Source organism: Somniosus microcephalus, chromosome 21, assembly GCF_052327205.1.
Source record: "Somniosus microcephalus isolate GS21.2 chromosome 21, FLI_Smic_1.0, whole genome shotgun sequence".
In the NCBI taxonomy this organism is placed as follows: domain Eukaryota; kingdom Metazoa; phylum Chordata; class Chondrichthyes; order Squaliformes; family Somniosidae; genus Somniosus; species Somniosus microcephalus.
In genome coordinates, this window is record NC_141007.1 from 20,833,022 (window position 1) to 20,852,958 (window position 19,937).

The following is a 19,937-nucleotide window of genomic DNA, read 5'->3' on the forward strand; positions in this document are numbered from 1 at the left end:
GAAGTAAAATACTGCGGACGCTGGAAATCTGAAACAACAGAAAATGCTGGTAACACTCAGCAGGATGCTGCCTGACCTGCTGAGTGTTTCCAGCATTTTCTGTTATATAATTAGTCTGTATGGCTTAGTTCCTTATTGTCGTGGCTCAGTTGATAGCACTCTTGTCTCTGAGTCAGAAGTCCCACTCCAGAGACTTGAGCTCCAGTGTTGTACTGAGGGAGTGCTGCACTGTCAGAGGTGTTGTCTTTCAGATGAGACGTGAAACTGAGGTCCCATCTGCCTCCTCAAGTGGGTGTAAAAGATCCCATTGCAGTATTTAGAAGAAGGGCAGGGGAGTTCTCCCCGGTGTCCTGGCCAATATTAATCCCTCGACCAACACCACTAAAAAACAGATTATCTGGTCATTATCACGTTGCTGTTTGTGGGAGCTTGCTGTGCGCAAATTGGCTGCCGTGTTTCCTACAATACAACAGTGACTACACTTCAAAAAGTACTTCATTGGCTGTAAAGCACTTTGGGATGTCCTGTGGTCATGAAAGGCGCTATATAAATGCTAGTCTTCCTTTCTATTGGTGCAGCACATTTACGAATTGAACCATCATGGGGTGGTAACATTTCAATTTTAAAGATTGCTAACATTGCGCACACCACATTTTCTTTAAAGTTTCTCATCTCAGGACACTCTCAGCCATTACAGTACTTTGTAAATGCAATAGAGCCACATTGCAGCAAGTGGAACAGGTGTGTGATAATTAATCTCAAAAGATTAAGTATCAAAGTCAGCACGTTATTTGAGAAGTTAGTGTAAGAGTGGATGCAGGTCTATTTACAAGAGCGGAGCGTGCCTTATCTGAGGAGATTCAGGAGGGCTTTTAATCATTTCAGGTTATAAGAATTCTTAGCAACAAGAAAAGGCCATTAATCCCATTTTTTAATGGATCAACCCCACCTACCTGCCTTCTCACCATATCCCGTAATTCTATTTAAACTGTCTTTGAACGTGCCCAAATCCGTGGCCATCTTTCGCGTAACTCCATGTTTGAACCTCTTCAATCAGGTTTCCACCCCGCCACAGCACTGAAATGGCCCGAATCAAAGTCACAACTGACATCCTATGTGACTGTGACCGTGGTAAACTATCCCTCCTCATCCTTCTCGACCTGCCTGTAGCCTTTGACACCGTTGACCGCACCATCCTCCTTCAGCACCTCTCCTCTGCTGTCCAGCTGAGTGGGGCTACACTCACCTGGTTCCATTGTCATAGCCACGATCTAGAACCGTAGAGTCTGGATTTAATCTCGCTGTCGTCATGTTTAAGATGTTAAAGGTTCACAGGTTGATACCTTTGAATAGAGGAGAGCCCTGCTCGTTTATGGAAGGGGACTGTTCTCTATTCAAAGGTAGCAGAGGCATGATGTTATCTGGGACCAAATGGGGCTGAACCAATAGATATGGAACCGTAGGATCATACAGCACAGAAGGAATCAATTCGGCCCATCGTGCCTGTGCTGGTTCTTTGAAAAACCTATCCAATTAGTCCCACTCCCCGGCTCTTTCCCCAGAGCTCTGCAAATGTTTCCTTTTCAAGTTTATATGCAATTCCCGTTTGAAAGTTACTATTAAATCTGCTTCCACCATCCATTCCGGCAGCGCATTCCACATCATCAGGGGGCTAGCCCTGATAATAAAGGATGACATAAGGACAGTAGAAAGGATCTGGCTCGGAAGATCAGGAAGTCGAATCAGTATGGGTGGAGATAAGGAATAACAAGGGGCAGAAAACACTGGTGGGAGTAGTGTATAGGCCCCCTAACAGTAGTTATACCGTTGGACAGAATATTAATCAAGAAATAGTAGGAGCTTGTAACAAAGGTAATGCAATAATCATGGGGAACTTTAACCTTCATATAGACTGGACAAAACAAATTGGCAAAGGTAGTCTGGAGGACGAGTTCATGGCATTCGGGACAGTTTCCTAGAACAATACGTCATGCAACTAGCCAGGGAACAGGCTATTTTAGATCTTGTATTGTGTAATGAGACAGGGTTAATTAGCAATCTCATAGTAAAGGATCATCTGGAGCAGAGTGATCATAATATGATAGAATTTCACATTAAGTTTGAGAGTGACTTGCCTAAGTCCGAAACTAGAGTCTTAAACTTAAATAAAGCCAATTACATAGGTATGAAGGGCAAGTTGCCTAAGGTAGATTGGAAAAATAGATTAAAAGGTATGGCGGTAGATAAGCAGTGGCTAGCATTTAAAGAAATATTTCATAATTCTCAACAGAAATACATTCCACTGAGAAACAAAAGCTCCACGGGAAAAGTGATCCACCCATGGCTAACTAAAGAAGTTAATGATGGCATTAGACTGAAAGAAGAAGCTTATAATGTTGCAAAGAATAGTAGTAAGTCTGAGGATTAGGAGAGTTTCAGAAATCGGCAAAGGATGACCAAAAAATTGATAAAGAGGGAAAAAATAGAATGAGAGAAAACTAGCAAGAAATATAAAAACAGAGTGTAAAAGTTTCTACAAGTATGTAAAAAGGAAGAGAGTAACAAAAGTAAACGTTGGTCCCTTAGAGGCTGAGACAGGAGAAATTATTATGGGGAAAAAGGAAATGGCAGAAACGTTAAACAAATATTTTGTATCTGTCTTCACAGTAGAAGACACAAAAAGCATACCAAAAATAGTGGGGAACCAAGGGTCTAATGAGGGCGAGGAACTTAACATAATTAATATAAGTAGAGAAAAAGTACTAGAGAAACTAATGGGACTAAAAGCCGACAAATCCCCTGGACCCGACGGCCTACATCCTAGGGTTCTAAAAGAGGTGGCTGAAGAGGTAGTGGATGCATTGGTTTTCATCTTCCAAAATTCCCTAGATTCTAGAACGGTCCCAGCGGATTGGAAAGAAGCAAATGTAACACTGCTATTCAAGAAAGGAGGGAGAGAGAAAACAGGGAACTACAGGCCAGTTAGCCCGACATCAGTTGTCAGGAAAATGCTGAAATCCATTGTTAAGGAAATGGTATCAGGGCACTTAGAAAATCATATCATGATTAGGCAGAGTCAACATGGTTTTATGAAAGGGAAATCATGTTTGACAAATTTATTAGAGTTTTTTGAGGATGTAACTAGTAGGGTAGATACAGGGGAACCTGTGGATGTCGTATATTTGGATTTCCAAAAGGCATTGATAAGGTGTCACATAAAAGGTTATTACACAAGATTAGGGCTCATGGGGTTGGGGGTAATATGGTAGCATGGATAGAGGATTGGTTAACAGACAGAAAACAGAGAGTAGGGATAAACGGATCTTTTTCAGGTTGACAGGCTGTAACTAGTGGGGTGCCGCAAGGATCAGTGTTGGGGCCTCAGCTATTTACAATCTATATTAATGACCTGGATGAAGGGACCGAGTGTAATGTATCCAAGTTTGCTGATGATACAAAGCTAGATGGGACAGTAAGCTGTGAGGAGAACTCAGAGTCTGCAAAGGGATATAGATAGACTAAGTGAGTGGGCAGTAAGGTGGCAGATGGAGTATAATGTAGGGAAATGTGAGGTTATTCACTTTGGTAGGAAGAATAGAAAAACAGAATCTTTTTTAAATGGTGAGAAACTTTCAAATGTTGGTGTTCAGAGAGATTTGGGTGTCCTTGTGCAAGAAACACAGAAAGCTAACATGCAGGGACACCAAGCAATAAGGAAGGCAAATGGCATGTTGGCCTTTATTGTAAGGGGGTTGGAGTATAAGAGTAAGGAAGTCTTGCTCCAATTGTACAGGGCCTTGGTGAGACCACACCTGGAGTACTGTGCACAGTTTTGCTTTCCTTATCTAAGGAAGGATATACTTGCCTTGGAGGCGGTGCAACAAAGGTTCACTAGATTGATTCCTGGGATGAGAGGGCTGTCCTATGATGAGAGTATGTGTAGAATGGGCCTATACTCTCTGGAGTTTAGAAGAATGAGAGGTGATCTCATTGAAACATACAAGATTCTGAAGGGGATTGACAGGGTAGATGCCGAGAGGTTGTTTCCCCTGGCTGGAGTGTCTAGAACTAGGGGGCATAGTCTCAGGATAAGGGGTAGGCTATTTAAGACCAAGATGAGGAAGAATTTCTTCACTCAAGATTGTGAATCTTTGGAATTCTCTGCCCCCAGAGGGCTGTGGATGCTGAGTCTTTGAGTATATTCAAGGCTGAGATCGATAGATTTTTGGACTTTAGGGGAATCAAGGGATATGGAGATCGGGCGGGAAAGTGGAGTTGAGGTCGATGATCAGTCATGATCTTATTGAATGGTGGAGCAGGCTTGAGGGGCCGTATGGCCTACTCCTGCTCCTATTTCTTATGTTATCATCATATCAACTCACTGTGTAAAAAAAGTCTCTTGTTCCTTTACCAATTACCTTAAATCTGTGTCTTCTGGTTATCGACCCTAATGCCAGTGGGAACAGTTTCTCCTTATTTACGCTATCAAAACCCCTCATAATTTTGAACACATCTATTAAAATCTCCCACTAACCTTCTCTGCTCTAAGGAGCACAACCCCAGCTACATATGACATCCTATTTAACCGTGGATCATTGGTCTTCATTATCGCCGCTACAGGTCTCATGATCTCTGGTTTCGCTCGAGCGGGTGGAGTCCTCGGGGAGAAGACCTACGTTCGGTGCGCGGCGCAGGCTGCTGGCTTCCTAAGAGAGCACATGTTTGACTCCAGCAGCGGGCGGCTCCTGCACAGCTGCTACCGCGGAGACGAGAGCACGGTGGAGCAAGCGTAAGTAATCGGCAAAAGTAAAAAGTGTTTGTTCCCTGGCTCCCATCAGTCGCTGACCCCAGCACCGTCAGTAACGAGGATCTCTTGTGAATTGAATGCAGGTCTAAACGGGCCTGAGCTGTTCAGGGAGGCTCTTCCCCCATCTCAGCTTGCACGTCTCTTGCAGCTGGGCCTGTTTGGCATTAGCTGTTCGAAAATAAGAGCAAGGGACTTAACCAGATGCCAAGAGGAGCCTTCGTACCCATTCTGTTCTATGTGCTTGCTGGGAAACGGTACGTGACATGTCAATGTAGAAATTACTGGCGTGAAAGCCAATTCCAATCTGCCACTTGCTGTACCATTTATTGCCCATCCCCTAGTTGCCCCGAGGTGGTGTTGGTGGGCCGCCTTCTATTGATACAACTGGGTGGCTTGCTAAGGCACTTTGGAGGGCAGTTAAGAGTCAACCACACGTTGGTGTGGGACTGGAGTCATATATAGGCCAGACCGGGTAAGGACATCAGCTTTCCTTCCCTAAAGGACATTACTGAACCAGTTACGTTTCTGTGACAGTGTGACAGCTGGATGGTCACTTCTACTGATGTCACCATTTTAGTTCCAGATTTTTAAAAAAAAAACTGAATTCAAATTCTCAAACTGATGTGGTGGGATTTGAACTCTCATTCATCTGGGTTATTTGTCCAGGCCTCTGGGTTACCAATCTCGTAACGTAACCACTACACTACCATGCCTGTTAAAATGCAGTGACTGTTATATTACCAAATATGACAACTACTTTGTTCAGTGTCCTATGAACAGTAATGAGTTGAACAACCAATGAATCTGTTTTTGGAGGTTTGATGAGAAATGTTGGTCAGGACACTGGGAAAACACCCTGCACTTCTTTGAATGGTGCCATGGGATCTTTACAAACTGAATTAAAGCCCCTAAAGGGATGGTCTAACTGATGTGTTTAACAACAACAACTTGTATTTATATAGCACCTTTAACGTAGTAAAACGTCCCAAGGTGCTTCACAGGAGTATGAAGACAAAAAATTTGACACCGAGCCTCATAAGGAGAAATTAGAGCAGGTGACCAATAGCTTGCTCAAAGAGGTAGGTTTTAAAGAGCGTCTTAAAGGAGGAAAGAGAGGTAGCGAGGCGGAGAGGTTTAGGCAGGGAATCCTAGAGCTTAGGGCCTAGGCAATAGAAGGCACGGCCACCAATAGTTGAGCGATTAAAATCAGGGATGCTCAAGAGGGCAGAATTAGAGGAGCGCAGATATCTCGGGGTGGGGGGGGGGAGTGGGTGGGGTGTTGTGGGGCTGAAGGAAATTACAGAGATAGGGAGGGGCGAGGCTATGGAAGGATTTGAAAACAAGGATGAGAATTTTGAAATCGAGGCATTGCTTAACCGGGAGCCAAAGTAGGTCAGCGAGCACAGGGGATTGGTGCGAGTTAGGACACGGGCAGCCGAGTTTTGGATGACCTCAAGTTTACGTAGGGTAGAATGTGGGAGGCCAGCCAGGAGTGCGTTGGAATAGTCAAGTCTAGAGGTAACAAAGGCATGGATGAGGGTTTCAGTAGCGAATGAGCTGAGGCAAGGGTGGAAATGGGCAATGTTACAGAGGTGGAAATAAGATGATTAAAGGATTCGATAGGGTAAATAGAGAAAAATTATTTCCTCTGGTGGGGGAGTCCAGAACAAAGGGGGTATAACCCTTAAGTTAGAGCTTGGGGTGCTATCAGGAAGCAGTTCTTCACACAAAGAGTAGTGGAAATTTGGAACACTCCTCCAAACAGCTGTTGAGGCTGGGGGCCAATTGAGAATTTCAAAATTGAGATTAATAGATTTTTGTTAGGTAAGGGTATTAAGCATTACAGAACTACAGTGGGTAAATGGAGTTAAGCTACAGATCAGCCATGATCTAGTTGAATGGTGGAAGAGGCTCAAGGGGCTGAAAGGCCTTCTCCTGTTCTTAGGTTCCTATGTCCCATCCAAAGGACATGTCACTTCGCAAATGGCTGCCAGTACATGCTAAAGTCAGGCCCTTAATGTCTGTATGGAAGTGTGTGTGTGTGTGTGTGTGTGTGTGTGTGTGTGTGTGTGTGTGTGTGTGTGTGTGTGTGTGTGTGTGTGTGTGTGTGTGTGTGTGTGTGTGTGTGTGTGTGTGTGTGTGTGTGTGTGTGTGTGTGTGTGTGTGTGTGTGTGTGTGTGTGTGTGTGTGTGTGTGTGTGTGTGTGTGTGTGTGTGTGTGTCACCCATCAAACACTCCTAGGGCAGGTACAGCACGGGTTACATACAGAGTAAACCTCCCTCTACACTGTCCCAACGACATGCCTCAGCCTAATCTCAGAGGAGCACCATTTCTGACACCAGCCAACCTCAGGGTTTCTCTCAGCATGATTGCTGATCAGTATTTTGCAATTTGCTAACTGAGAATTGAGTTGAAACTGCCCAAACCTATTTCATCCAGCAGACAAAGGAGACTTTCAGGTCCCATCAGTGAAAAGACAGTATCTGACTCATGACTCCATCCGGTTCCCTTAGTACCTCAATTACAATGGCAGGCAGGAGCTACATCAGTGTAAGCTTTAGATGGTCCCACTCCCATTGTAACTCTTATAAATGTCAAGAATGTAGTGAAGTTTGGGGTTTAATTTAGGGAAGATTTACTGGAGCCTGAGCTCCTGGTGGTCCGTGCTCCTAAGGTGAATTAACATGGTCTTCACCAGTCTGCCTGTCTTCTGCTGTCCTGCTTCCATCTGATAGCCTTCAGAATTATTTTTTTAGGACTAACCGGAGATGTGGCTCCCTTGTTTTGACTTTAAAATGGTAAATAAAAGCCTAAGGAAAATTTGGTGTATGAAGTGGAGTATTTGAAATAAACACTCGACATCAGGTCTGCGTTCGAAGATTCAAGCAGTCTTTATTCACACCGGTGGGGAGACAACCTGCTATCGGTCTAGCCAGGCTTCTCTCCAGTGATACAAAGTTTTAAGCAGTCTTTTATACAAAATTTTGGTACATAATTAGCCTCGTGCATGATCCATCTTAACAATTTGATTGGGTTTCGCCCCGTGTGCACATTCACTGATCGGTTGCCTATGCCGCATTACATTAAAGTACTGCCTTTATTACCGGAAAAGTATATGTCCGTTATCACCGCAAGCTGTTGTTGCACCTATGACCTTTGTTCATGCCAGATGGGGTTTCACCAACATTGTACTACTGACTCATTGTCCTGTTTTCCTGCCCCTCTAGGCCTTTTTACTTCCCACTCATTGTTTTACTTTCCTGCCAGAACAGAACTTACATCCTCTAGGCCTCTTATGGTTCCACGTCCGGCTGTTTGCAATTGTCTCCAAGTTACACAGTTTGCAGTCGTCAATCATTCTAACACTACTGCAAAATCAACATGTCATTCTCAGGTTATCTCAACTGCCAGTTCAGCAACTTAGAAAAAGCTTACTACTGTAAAGGCCTATTAGCTCATTCGATTCCCATTTTTAACCCTTTAATTATAGTAGAGCTCGAAAGCCCCACTTCAGTGTATATACAGCTTTTTTTTCCCCCAAAAAACATTTTCCGCCTTATATTTTTCCACTCCTTTATGAAGCTAATAACAAGACCAGCTTCATTGAAAGGCAACTGGAGGTGGATGTTGGAGGCAGGCAGGCTGTAGAAGCCATTTTATGTTTTAGTCAAGGCAGCCATCTTAATCTCCTACCTCCAGGTGAATCTGTCGCTGTAACAGAAACCGGCCAGTTTCTCCAACTGGTGCAAATGCTCAGAGCTCCTCCAGCACGCTTCTCTAAATGTCTCAAAATACTTAAAGTACAGTGAATTACTTGAAGTGCAGTGACTCTTGTTATGTTGTCTCAAAATACTTAAAGTACAGTGAATTACTTGAAGTGCAGTGACTCTTGTTATGTCAGTAAACGCAGGTACTGCAGGATCCCACCTATACCAGTGTGTTGACTGAGCAATTCATTTACCTTTGGTGATGTTTGTTGATGGGGGAATATTGGCCAGGACAACAGAAGAACCTCCTGCTCTTCTTTGAATAAGGCCATGGGATATTTAACATTCACTTGAAACAGGCAAGACAGGCTTCAGTTTACTATCTCATGATCCCAACAATACAACACTCTCTCAATACTGCACTGGAGTGATAGACTATGATTTGTGCTCAAGTCCCACGTTATCTAGATGGCCGTGTCCCCCATATCTACTTAGCAACACCTGACGCCAAGAACGCTAATGAACCAGTGTTCCGGCTCCTGATCACTAACCAGTGACCTTTTCCAGAAAGTGTGTATGCTTGGATATTGGGTGAGGACAAGATGGGACTTGGCCATGTTGCACCCACTGGGTGAGGGCAGGAAGGGACTCAGCTGTGGTGCACCCACTGGGTGAGGGCATGAAGGGACTCGGCTGTGCTGCACCCACTGGGTGAGGACAGGAAGGGACTCGGCTTTGCTGCACCCACTGGGTGAGGACAGGAAGGGACTCGGCTGTGCTGCACCCACTGGGTGAGGACGGTCTGGGACTTGGCTGTGCTGCACCCACTGGGTGAGGACAGGATAGGACTCGGCTGTGCTGCACCCACTGGGTGAGGACAGGATAGGACTCGGCTGTGCTGCACCCACTGGGTGAGGACGGGATGGGACTTGGCTGTGCTGCACCCTCCATAGTTTAATAGCTTGCTGATACTCACTGTCTAGGATTACTTTTGAAGAAGAACATTTGCACCCAAGCCTTCAGGAGCCGAGGGGACGGAGCGGGGTGAGTTTTTAAGTAAAAGGATGTTAGTTCCTATCAACATCTGCATAAGAGTTTTCCCTCCTTCCGTGGCAGGTTTGTTGTGGAGATAATCTCAATTGGAATCCCTCACTTGTTTCCACTGATGGGTGAGACTAGAACTAGGGGGCATAATCTTATAATAAGGGGCTGCCCTTTCAAAACTGAGATGAGGAGAAACTTCTTTACTCAGAGGGTAGTAAATCTATGGAATTTGCTACCCCAGAGAGCTGTGGAAGCTGCGACATTAAATAGATTTAAAATGGAGATAGACAGTTTCCTAGCAGATAAGGGAATTGGGGGTTACGGGGAGAGGGCAGGGAAGTGGACGTGAGTCTAGGTTCGGATCAGCCATGATCCTATTGAATGGCGGAGCAGGCCCGAGGGGCCGTATGGCCTACTCCTGCTCCTACTTCTTATGTTCTTATGTTGTTTATCTCATGGACCCTGTTTGCACAAGTAGAGAGCCTATCAAATCCTGCCAGTCATACAGACAGATCCTTAATCTGCGTCCTGCAATATTTTCCTTTCCTGACACTTTCTATCCAACGCGTTCCTTTAAAGTACTTTTTTGGCCCTTTTGCACTCCCTGAAGGCATGTCAGCCTGGATGGTGTTCGGAGTGGACGATTAATTCAGAGGGTAGCATGTGTGGCCTCCCTTAAAGTCGACGGTTGATTTGAGATAGAATCGATTTTGTTCTTGGAATGCACTGTGTTGTTTTTGTTATTAAAGTCGTGACACCTCCATTCTCAGTGACCCTTTGAATCACCAGCAAAACTGAGGCAACTTATGCGAGATCACCCTCGTGCGGGATCACTGGTATATGGAATGAAGTTAGGACGTAAAAGATCCCATGGCACTAATCCCACAGCAGGGAAGTTCTCCCCGGTGTCCTGGCCAATATTTATCCCTCAACCAACATTACTAAAAGAGGTTATCTGGTCATTATCACATTGCTGTTTGTGGGAGCTTGCTGTGTGCAAATTGACTGCTGTGTTTCCTACATTACAACAGTGACTACACTGCAAAAGTATTTAATTGGCTGTAAAGCGCTTTGGGATGTCCTGAGGTCGTGAAAGGTGCTATATAAATGCAAGTCTTTCTTTTCTTCAGCAGTCAGGGGTGGTACAGTTGGTCTTGCTGCCTGGATTAGGGGAGGGAAACAAATCACCAGTCATGGTTCTCACTCCTGATCGCTATCCAGTGACTTCTGCTGTGTGTGTGTGTGATTGTGTGTGTGTACGTCAGGTGAGAACAGAATTGGGGGTCAGCTGTGATATCACTCGTGGCTGACATTTACTGTTTCATACTCCCACCTGAAGAGCTTCCACTTGGGTGAGGTACCAGGGAGCTGACTATGTCCCAGCAAGAACTGGAGAGGAACAAGGAAAGGGACAGAAATTGGAAATGAAAAAGTAAACTAAGGGGTAAATTCATCGATCTGCACTCCCAGTGGGGCGGTGTGGTTACACAGGAACATAGGCCATTCAGCCCCTTGAGCATGATCCATTCATCTATTAGATCATGACGAGGGGCCGAATGGCCTACTCCGGCTCCTTTTTCTTCTGACTGATCTGTACCTCAACTCCATTTACCCACCTTTGCTCCATATCCCTTGATACCCTTACCTAACAAAAATCTATCGATCTCAGTCTTGAAAATATCAATTGACCCCCAGCATCTACAGCCTTTTTGGGGTGAGAATTCCAGATTTCTACCACCCTTCGTGTGAACAAGTGCTTCCTGATTTCCCTCCTGAATGGCCGAGCTATAATGTTAAGATTATGCCCCCTTTGCTCTGGCTTCCTCCACCAGAGGGAATAGTTTCTCTCTATTTACCCTATCAAAATCCCTTCAACATTTTAAACACCTCGATCAGATCACACCTCCAACTTCTAAACTCAAGGGAATAAAAGCTAAGTTTAGGCAACTTGTCGTCATAATTGAGGTTAGGCCTGCAAATCTGCAGCACTGATTCTCTGACCTATGATCCCTTGTATCATGTAGTCATGGTAGTGTTTTCAAATCCTAAAATCCATCTGAGATAACATCATAGTGAAGGTTGAAGGCTTCTTGTAGTTTCATACATGACAAATTCATACGCTGCTCCAAGTATATGGGGCATTTAGATTAACGGTAAGGGACATTAATAGTCTAACCGTGTGAGAAGTTTTTACACAAAGGGTAGTAGAAATCTGGAACTCTTTTCCCCCCCCCCCCCCCACCCAAAAGGCTGTAGATGCTAGGGGACAACTGGTGCTTTCAAGACTGAGATGGATAGATTTTTGTTAGGTCAGGGTATCAAGGGATATGGAGCAAAGGTGGGTAAATGGAGTTGAGGTACAGAACAGGCTCGAGGGGCTAAACGGCCTCCTCCTGTTCCTAACATTACTGTGTTGCTAATTAGTAAACCCTACTTCCTACGTGATACAAATGGTTTGTGCATATAAAGTGCAGGATGTCAGCTTGCTTTATTTAAGTCTGGCTTATTCACTAATAATTGACTTAATTGGTGTTTTAAGAATTGTGCACTGAGGTGTTGTGGCTGAGTTTAATTCAGTGAAGAAGTGCAGTCTGGCGGCAATAAGAAAATTATTGTCAACAGAACTGTACTTGACATCAGCAGTATTGGTGTCACAACTTTACAGTTTGTTTATTACAGGTAAACTTCAAATGCTGGAAATCTAAATAAAAAAAAACACATAATGCACGCCTACACAGTAGACCAGTCAACATCTGAAAGCAAAAAAGAAGAGAGCTTAAAGAATTGATTGTGACTCTTCACCAGAACTGATAGGGTAGATAGAGGGAAACTATTTCCACTGGTTGGGATTCTAGGACGAGGGGACATAGTCTAACAATTAGAGCCAGACCTTTCAGGAGTGAAGTTAGGAAACACGTCTACTTGCAAAGGGTGGTAGAAGTTTGGAACTCTCTTCCACAAATGGCTGTTGATGCTGGGTCAGTTGTTAATTTTAATTCTGAGATTGATAGATTTTTGTTAACCAAAAGTATTTAGGGATATGGGGCAAAGGCAGGTATATGGAGTTAGGTCACAGATCAGCCATGATCTCATTGAATGGCTGAACAGGCTCGAGGGGCTCAATGGCCTCCTCCTGTTCCTATATTCCATGGGCTAGATGCTGACTTACCTGCTGTAGATTGACAGTGTTTTCCATGTTTGTTTAATGATGGGTTACTGTGGGTTTTGGTGTGATGCTGCATGGAGTTGTTCACACACTATAGATCTGTATCTTGCTGCCATTTTTAGAGTCACTGGGGTCTATTTTGACTTTTGGGCGGCCGACCTTACCGACTTTGGTTTTTCTTTCAATTTGTTTGTTGAAAGTTTTCATTTTAATGTGCTTTATTCACTTTTATACTCTCCCCCGATGAGAATTAATCTGGGCGATGTGCAGCACCAGGACTCTAGCAGGCTGCCAATGCCGTGATAGCGATGAAAGTTCCTCTCTCACGACCCCCACTAAGCGAGTTCACAATTTCTGTTACATGGCAGGATAAAGCTTAAAACCTCGCAGGAAGGAAAGAATAATGAGAGAGACTGTAACAGCTTTTTAAAAAAATAATTCTTGGGATATGAGCGTTGCTAGCAAGGCTGGCATTTATTGCCCACCCCTAATTGCCCTTGAGAAGGTGGTGGTAGGCCGCCGCCTTGAACCGCTGTAGTCCGTGTGGTGAAGTGTTGTTAGGGAGCGAGTTCCAGGATTGTGGCCCAGCGACGATGAAGGAATGCCGATATATGTCTAAGTCAGGATGGTGTGTGACTTGGAGGGGCACTTTGAGGTGATGGTGTTCCCATGCGCCTGCTACCCTTGTCATTCTAGGTGGTAGAGGTCACGGGTTTGGGGGGGTGCTGTCGAAGAGCTGCGCAGAGAGTAGAGTTGGCAGCGGTCTAGAAGCAAGCTGGGATCTCAATTGGTCCATGGAGTGAGGGAAACCAGCCACTGGAAGGGCAGATAATAGTGATGCCACACCAAAAGATCCCAACCTAATCTGTGCCTATTCTGGTGTGTTTTTAGAACCACGCCCATCAGTGGGTTTCTGGATGACTATGCGTTCGTTATTCGAAGCTTGATCGATCTGTACGAAGCTTCCTTTGATGAGCAGTGGCTGGAGTGGGCCTTGAAGCTCCAGCAGAAACAGGATGATTTATTCTGGGATGCCAAGGGATTTGCCTACTTCACTGATGATGCCCGTGATCCCTCTGTGCTAATTCGCCTTAAAGAAGGTGAGTGTTACATAAAGATGTTTGTCTCCTTTTCGTGGTGTCTGGTGGGCTATTGTTCACTTCCATGCATCATTCTTCCTCCAAGCTGGGGGAACGGAACAGTTCAAGGTATGAAAGTCTCTTAGGAACTAGACATTCCTACACTATGTTTATATCAAAAGACTGAGGTCGACTCAGGCGATCAAACAAACGATGTTTAATGCAAAGCAAACCGAGTTTAACAAACAAACGCACGAGAACTACGAATACAAGTCTAGTCAGTTCGGAGGCTCCACGAGGACTGCTTGGGCAGTCCCGTGGCTGGCGTCATGATGTCATCACGTTTTTCCCGCCGGTCGGGGATCACGTGATGAACGGTGTGACGTCATCACGTTTGCCCGCGCTCTTAAAGGGACCACGCTCTGTACATATAAACGGTATATACAAAGATACAGACTCAGGCTGTAGCTAACATGTTGTTAAATGGAATTATATACAGTTGATCGGAGTCCCTTAGTGGCTCCGCCACAATAGATCCATTAGGTGCTGTTATATAAAGAAAAAAAGACTTGCATTTATCTTTTACCTCAGGACGTCCCAAAGCGCTTTACTGCCAATTAAGTAATTCTGAAGTGAATGCCGCGATTTTATCAATGGAGGCGGGTTGGGTGCGGGTCAGGTGGTTTCCGGCTTCCAGTCCCGCCCCCAGCTGCATCCGGCCCACAGACGTGATTTTACATTGATTGACCTTGTTAAGCCGGCCCTGCGGGCTTGCCGGCCAATTAAGAGGAAGCGGGGTCAGATGACGTCATTTGATGACGCATCATCTGCTGGTTTCCTTAAAGGGACCACTCACAATTTTTTTTTTTGACAGTTGATTTCTCAGTGTTTGACAGCATTGAGGTGCTGCAAACACTGACAATCACTGCACAAAGGTGATCTCTTGCACCCAGGCTCTCCAATGACTCCCTCCATAGGCTGGAATAGATGGCAGCTGTAGGTGAGGTGACAGAAGCGATCTGTCACTGGTGAGAGAGGTTCTCCCAATGAGGTGGCACTTACCTCTGAGACTCACCAGTGCAACATTGGATCCTTCACACCACTTCTGCAGCTGGCATCAATCCAGAAACATTAAAGCTGACTCGCAACACGCCACACTTACCTGGCGTGGTGTCCGGACGTCGGAAAACCCGGGCCAGAAGCGGCAAAATTCAAAAATAGCCTGTCAACTACTAGCAACTACCTGTTAATAGGCAGGTAATCCTCTACCCGCCGCTAGGTGTCGGGTCCATGCGCAAGCTGGGGACCCGACACTTGGGAAAATTGTTTGGAGGCGGGTTGACGGCGGGATCGTATCCCGTCGTCAATCAAAATGATTTTACCCTTTGACCCGCCTCCAAACCTGCTCTCTGAGCGCTGGCAAAATCCAGCCTGTAAACACTGTTGTAATGTAGGAAACATGGCCACCAATTTGCTTACAGCAAGATCCCACTTCTGCCATCAGTCCTGTTGAGGTAGGGTATTTTATACCCAACAGTGCTATCAACAGCTCGAATGCAGCAGATGTTTATGGTTGGAGGCACTCCAGTTAGTTAAAAGCACCTTAAGAGTTTATGGAGACTCTATTGACAGGTAGGCATTATAAATTGATCTGCCCTTGTAAATAATGGAGTTACTCTAGTTTTTGAAAGATGGCATTGCTGTTTTATTAAGTGTGTGTGTGTTTAAGTGTAATAATATAGAAAGCATGCAGCAGTTTCCTGATTAATCCAGGTTGGTTTAGTTTAGATTTGTATTCCTAATATTTCTATGCACCAAGAACTCAAATGGAACAACAGATGATGAACAACTCTGTAATCTGCTCCAGTCCTAGCCCCCGCCCTCTGCTCTTCCAGCTGTGGCTGCGCCTGTGGTCCTCCCCTCCATTCCACCATCAGAGGCGGAGCCTTCAGCTACCATGTTTTTGCATTCTGGAACTCTCGTCCTAAATCCTCTTTCACTTGATACCTTTCCTTTCTCTTTCAAAGAGCCTCCTAAATCCTATCTCGGTCACCTCCAGAAACCTGACCACTTTATATTTGGCTTGATGTCCACAAGCCCTCCTGTCAAATTTCCTGAGACATTTTATTACATGGAAGGCCCAATATAAATGTAAGTTGCTGAGCAGATTGGTACACTGCAGATGTGCCCATTTCATAACCTGACCTCTACAAATCGCACTACTAAACGGCCTAATCTCTTAAAATACCAGATACAAGGCTTAGAGTGCAATGTAATTTGCTGCTTTTATGCTCATCAGACAGTCACTCAAGGCTGATCTGAGGCTTATACATTGTTCCAGGTATCTGCAGTTCATGGTAAGAAACCCTCGATGAATCAGCAGCAATGACCCAGTCTTGAGAATTCAGGTGGTCAAAACTGATTCCCGGTAGCGTAAGAAGCTAACAACCTGGCAAAAACGGCAAGCAATATATCTGGGGATTTAAGAGGACATGTGTGGTAAACCACTTTTATTGTTCACTATCGTTACACTATAGTTATCACTGTTGTATTGTTCTCACTGTTCTCACTGTTGTATCACTATACGAGGTCGCCTCTTGTCGCGCTGTTATACCTGGGCTGACCACCTCCGACTCCGCCCATGGCTCCACCTACCTGCCCAGGTATAAAGGTAGTCGACTGGCTGGTATTCCTCCTTGTTGGACCCGATCACCCACGAGGGTGGGCTCTGTTATTTAGTCAATAAAAACCTTTAGTTACGTTCCTAACTCGTCGCTTTTTATTGGACGAATTGATAGGTATATCAATTTTATTGACTAAATTTTAAAGATGTCTACTGCTGGCCAGCCAGAAGCCCTCCCAGAAGCACAGCCACAGCAGCTTTCAGACACCGGGCTACACCAGCCACACCAGCCGGCTTGGCTGCAAGCCCTCAAACCACCGTACCTGGATCTAAACCCACAGGCAGCAAACTCAGCCCTCAACTTCAAACACTGGCTGGGCTGCTTCGAATCCTACCTGGAAGAATCCGGCGTCCCTCAGAGATCCAAACTAAGAGTTCTGAACGCCCAAGCGAGCCCGAGAGTATACGCACTCATCCAGGACACGACTACATATGAGGCCGCTATCAACCTACTGAAACAGCAGTACCGGAGCCCGGTAAATTACATGTACACCAGGCACCTCCTAAGATCCCGCCCGCAACAGCCAGGAGAGTCTGTAGCTGAATTTTTACGGGCGCTAAGAGCACTCGGCAGGAACTGTGACTTTAAAGCGGTGACGGCTGTTGAAAATACGGAAGATAATATCCGCGATGCCTTTGTGAAAGGCCTACGGTCCGACCACTCACGGCAAAGACTGCTTGAAGCTAAAGACCTCGACCTGGACAAAGCTGAAGCCCTCGCTCTCTCCCTGGAGGTGGCCCATCAGGACCAGGAGGCGTTTTCCAGGTACTGCTCGCGACCCTGGGACTCGGGCCCGACCCCTACCGCAATACCCTTCGCAGCGCCGCCCCCGGGACCTACCTCAGCGTCGGCGTCCCGGACCCGACCGGGACCGCCACCCCCGGTACCGGCTCCGACATCGGGCACCCGCGATCGGGCCGCCGGCTGCTTCTTTTGCGGCCAGGAGAAGCACCCGAGGTCGCGCTGCCCAGCCAGGAACTCTACCTGCTCAACCTGCAGGAAGAAAGGCCACTTCTCTAAGGCCTGCAGGAGCGGATCTTCAGAGGCCAGCAGTGCCTCATGCGAACTGTGGGGGCGGCCATCTTCTTTCAAGGCAACTGAGGCCAGCATCCCCACACGTGAGTCATGGGGGCGGCCATCTTTGATCAAGGCAACCGACCCCAATAGTGCCTCATGTGAGTTATGGGAGCAGCCATCTTCTCCGCCATTTTGTCCTACCTCGTGGGAGACGCCATTTTACCCACCACGCCCGACTGCCACCGGGCCTCCGGACCCGACGACCGCCTCGCCCGCAGACGACAACGACTCGCTTACCTACACACTAGCCTCCGTCACTCTGGATCAAGCCCGCCCACACCACCTGTCCAAGTCGATGATGGACATCAAAGTAAACGGCCACGCCACGACCTGCCTGTTCGACAGCGGAAGCACGGAGAGCTTCATCCACCCAGACACGGTGAGCCACTACTCCCTCCCTGTCCTGCCAACGCGCAACCGAATCTCGATGGCATCGAGGTCCCACGCCACGGACATTAGCGGCTACTGTGTTGTGACCTTGTCGGTTAAGGGTACGGAGTATAAAAATTTTAAACTCCTCGTCCTCCCCCAGCTCTGCGCTGCCGTCCTACTAGGGCTGGACTTCCAATCCCACCTCCAAAGTGTAACCCTAGCATACGGTGGACCCCTCCCCCCACTCACAGTCGACAACCAGCGAATGTTAAACCGCCCACCGCGTAACACCTGCAGCCTATCCACCCTCAAGGTGCCGCCACCTTCCCTGTTCGCTAACCTCACCCCCGACTGCAAACCCGTCGCTACCAAGAGCAGGCGGTACAGCGCTGGGGACAGAGCCTTCATTAGCTCTGAGGTGCGGCGCCTCCTGAAAGAGGGCATTATCGAGGGGAGCAACAGCCCCTGGCGTGCCCAGGTCGTGGTCGTTAAGACCGGCGATAAAAATCGCCTGGTCATCGACTACAGCCAGACCATAAACAGATACACCCAGCTGGACGCATACCCCCTTCCCCGCATATCTGACATGGTCAATCAGATTGCACAATACCGCGTATTCTCGACCATCGACCTTAAGTCGGCCTACCACCAACTCCCTATCCACCCCGAGGACCGCCAGTAAACCGCCTTCGAGGCGAATGGGCGCCTATACCACTTCCTTAGGGTCCCCTTCGGTGTCACCAACGGGGTCTCGGTCTTCCAAAGGGAGATGGACCGGATGGTTGACCAGAACGGACTGCAGGCCACATTCACCTATCTAGATAACGTCACCATCTGCGGCCGCGACCGGCAGGACCATGACGTGAATCTGGAGAAATTCCTCCGTACGGCCCAACGGCTGAACCTCACCTACAATAAGGAGAAATGTGTGTTTAACACCTCGCGCCTTGCCATCCTTGGCTGTGTAGTAGAGAACGGACTCATCGGCCCCGACCCCGAAAGAATGCGCCCCCTCATGGAGCTACCCCTCCCCCACTGCCCTAAGGCACTTAAGAGAACCCTGGGGCTCTTCGCCTACTATGCCCAATGGGTGCCCAATTATGCGGACAAAGCCAGACCCCTCATGAAGTCCACATCCTTCCCCCTCACGGAGGAAGCGTGCGCGGCCTTCTCCCTCATCAAAGGAGACATAGCCAAGGCCACAATGCACGCAGTGGATGAGTCCATCCCCTTCCAAGTGGAGAGCGATGCATCCGACTTCGCCCTAGCCGCTACCCTTAACCAGGAGGGGAGGCCGGTGGCCGCCTTCTCAAGGACCCTACAGGGCCCCGAGATCCGACACTCGTCGGTCGAGAAGGAAGCCCAGGCAATTGTGGAGGCGGTACGGCGCTGGAGGCATTACCTGGCAGGCAAACGATTTACCCTCCTCACCGACCAACGTTCGGTTGCTTTCATGTTTAATAACAAGCTGAGGGGCAAAATCAAGAATGACAAGATCTTTAGGTGGAGAATCGAGCTCTCCACCTACGATTATGATATCTTGTACCGGCCAGGTAAGCTGAACGAACCCCCTGATGCTCTTTCACGAATTACATGCGCCAGCGCGCATATTGATAGACTTCAGACCCTCCACAACGACCTCTGCCACCCCGGGGTCACCAGACTTTACCATTTCATTAAGGCCCGCAACCTGACCTACTCCATCGAGGAGGTCAGGACCATGACCAGGAACTGCCAGACCTGCGCCGAGTGCAAACCGCACTTCTATAGGCCGGACAGAGCAAGCCTGATCAAGGCCACCCGCCCCTTCGAGCGCCTGAGCATCGACTTTAAGGGGCCTCTACCATCATCTGACCGCAATGTGTACTTCCTCAACATCGTTGATGAGTACTCCCGTTTCCCTTTTGCCTTCCCCTGCCCAGACATGACCAGTACCACGGTCATCAAGTGCCTGAACGACCTCTTCGCCTTGTTCGGGTTCCCGAACTATATACATAGTGA

The 19,937-nt window shown here is 47.0% G+C and overlaps 1 protein-coding gene across 6 annotated transcripts in view; it reads left to right on the forward strand.

Annotated features, from left to right (window-relative positions):
- The window catches only part of spata20 (spermatogenesis associated 20), a 475,652-nt gene that overhangs the window by 147,221 nt on the left and 308,494 nt on the right, over positions 1–19,937 (forward strand). For all 6 annotated transcript variants that reach the window (XM_085963329.1, XM_085963324.1, XM_085963327.1 and 3 more), the window contains exons 12-13: positions 4,621–4,789; positions 13,616–13,824. In XM_085963329.1, coding sequence (XP_085819455.1) covers positions 4,621–4,789; positions 13,616–13,824 — 378 coding nt within the window. The remainder of the gene's footprint in view (positions 1–4,620; positions 4,790–13,615; positions 13,825–19,937) is intronic.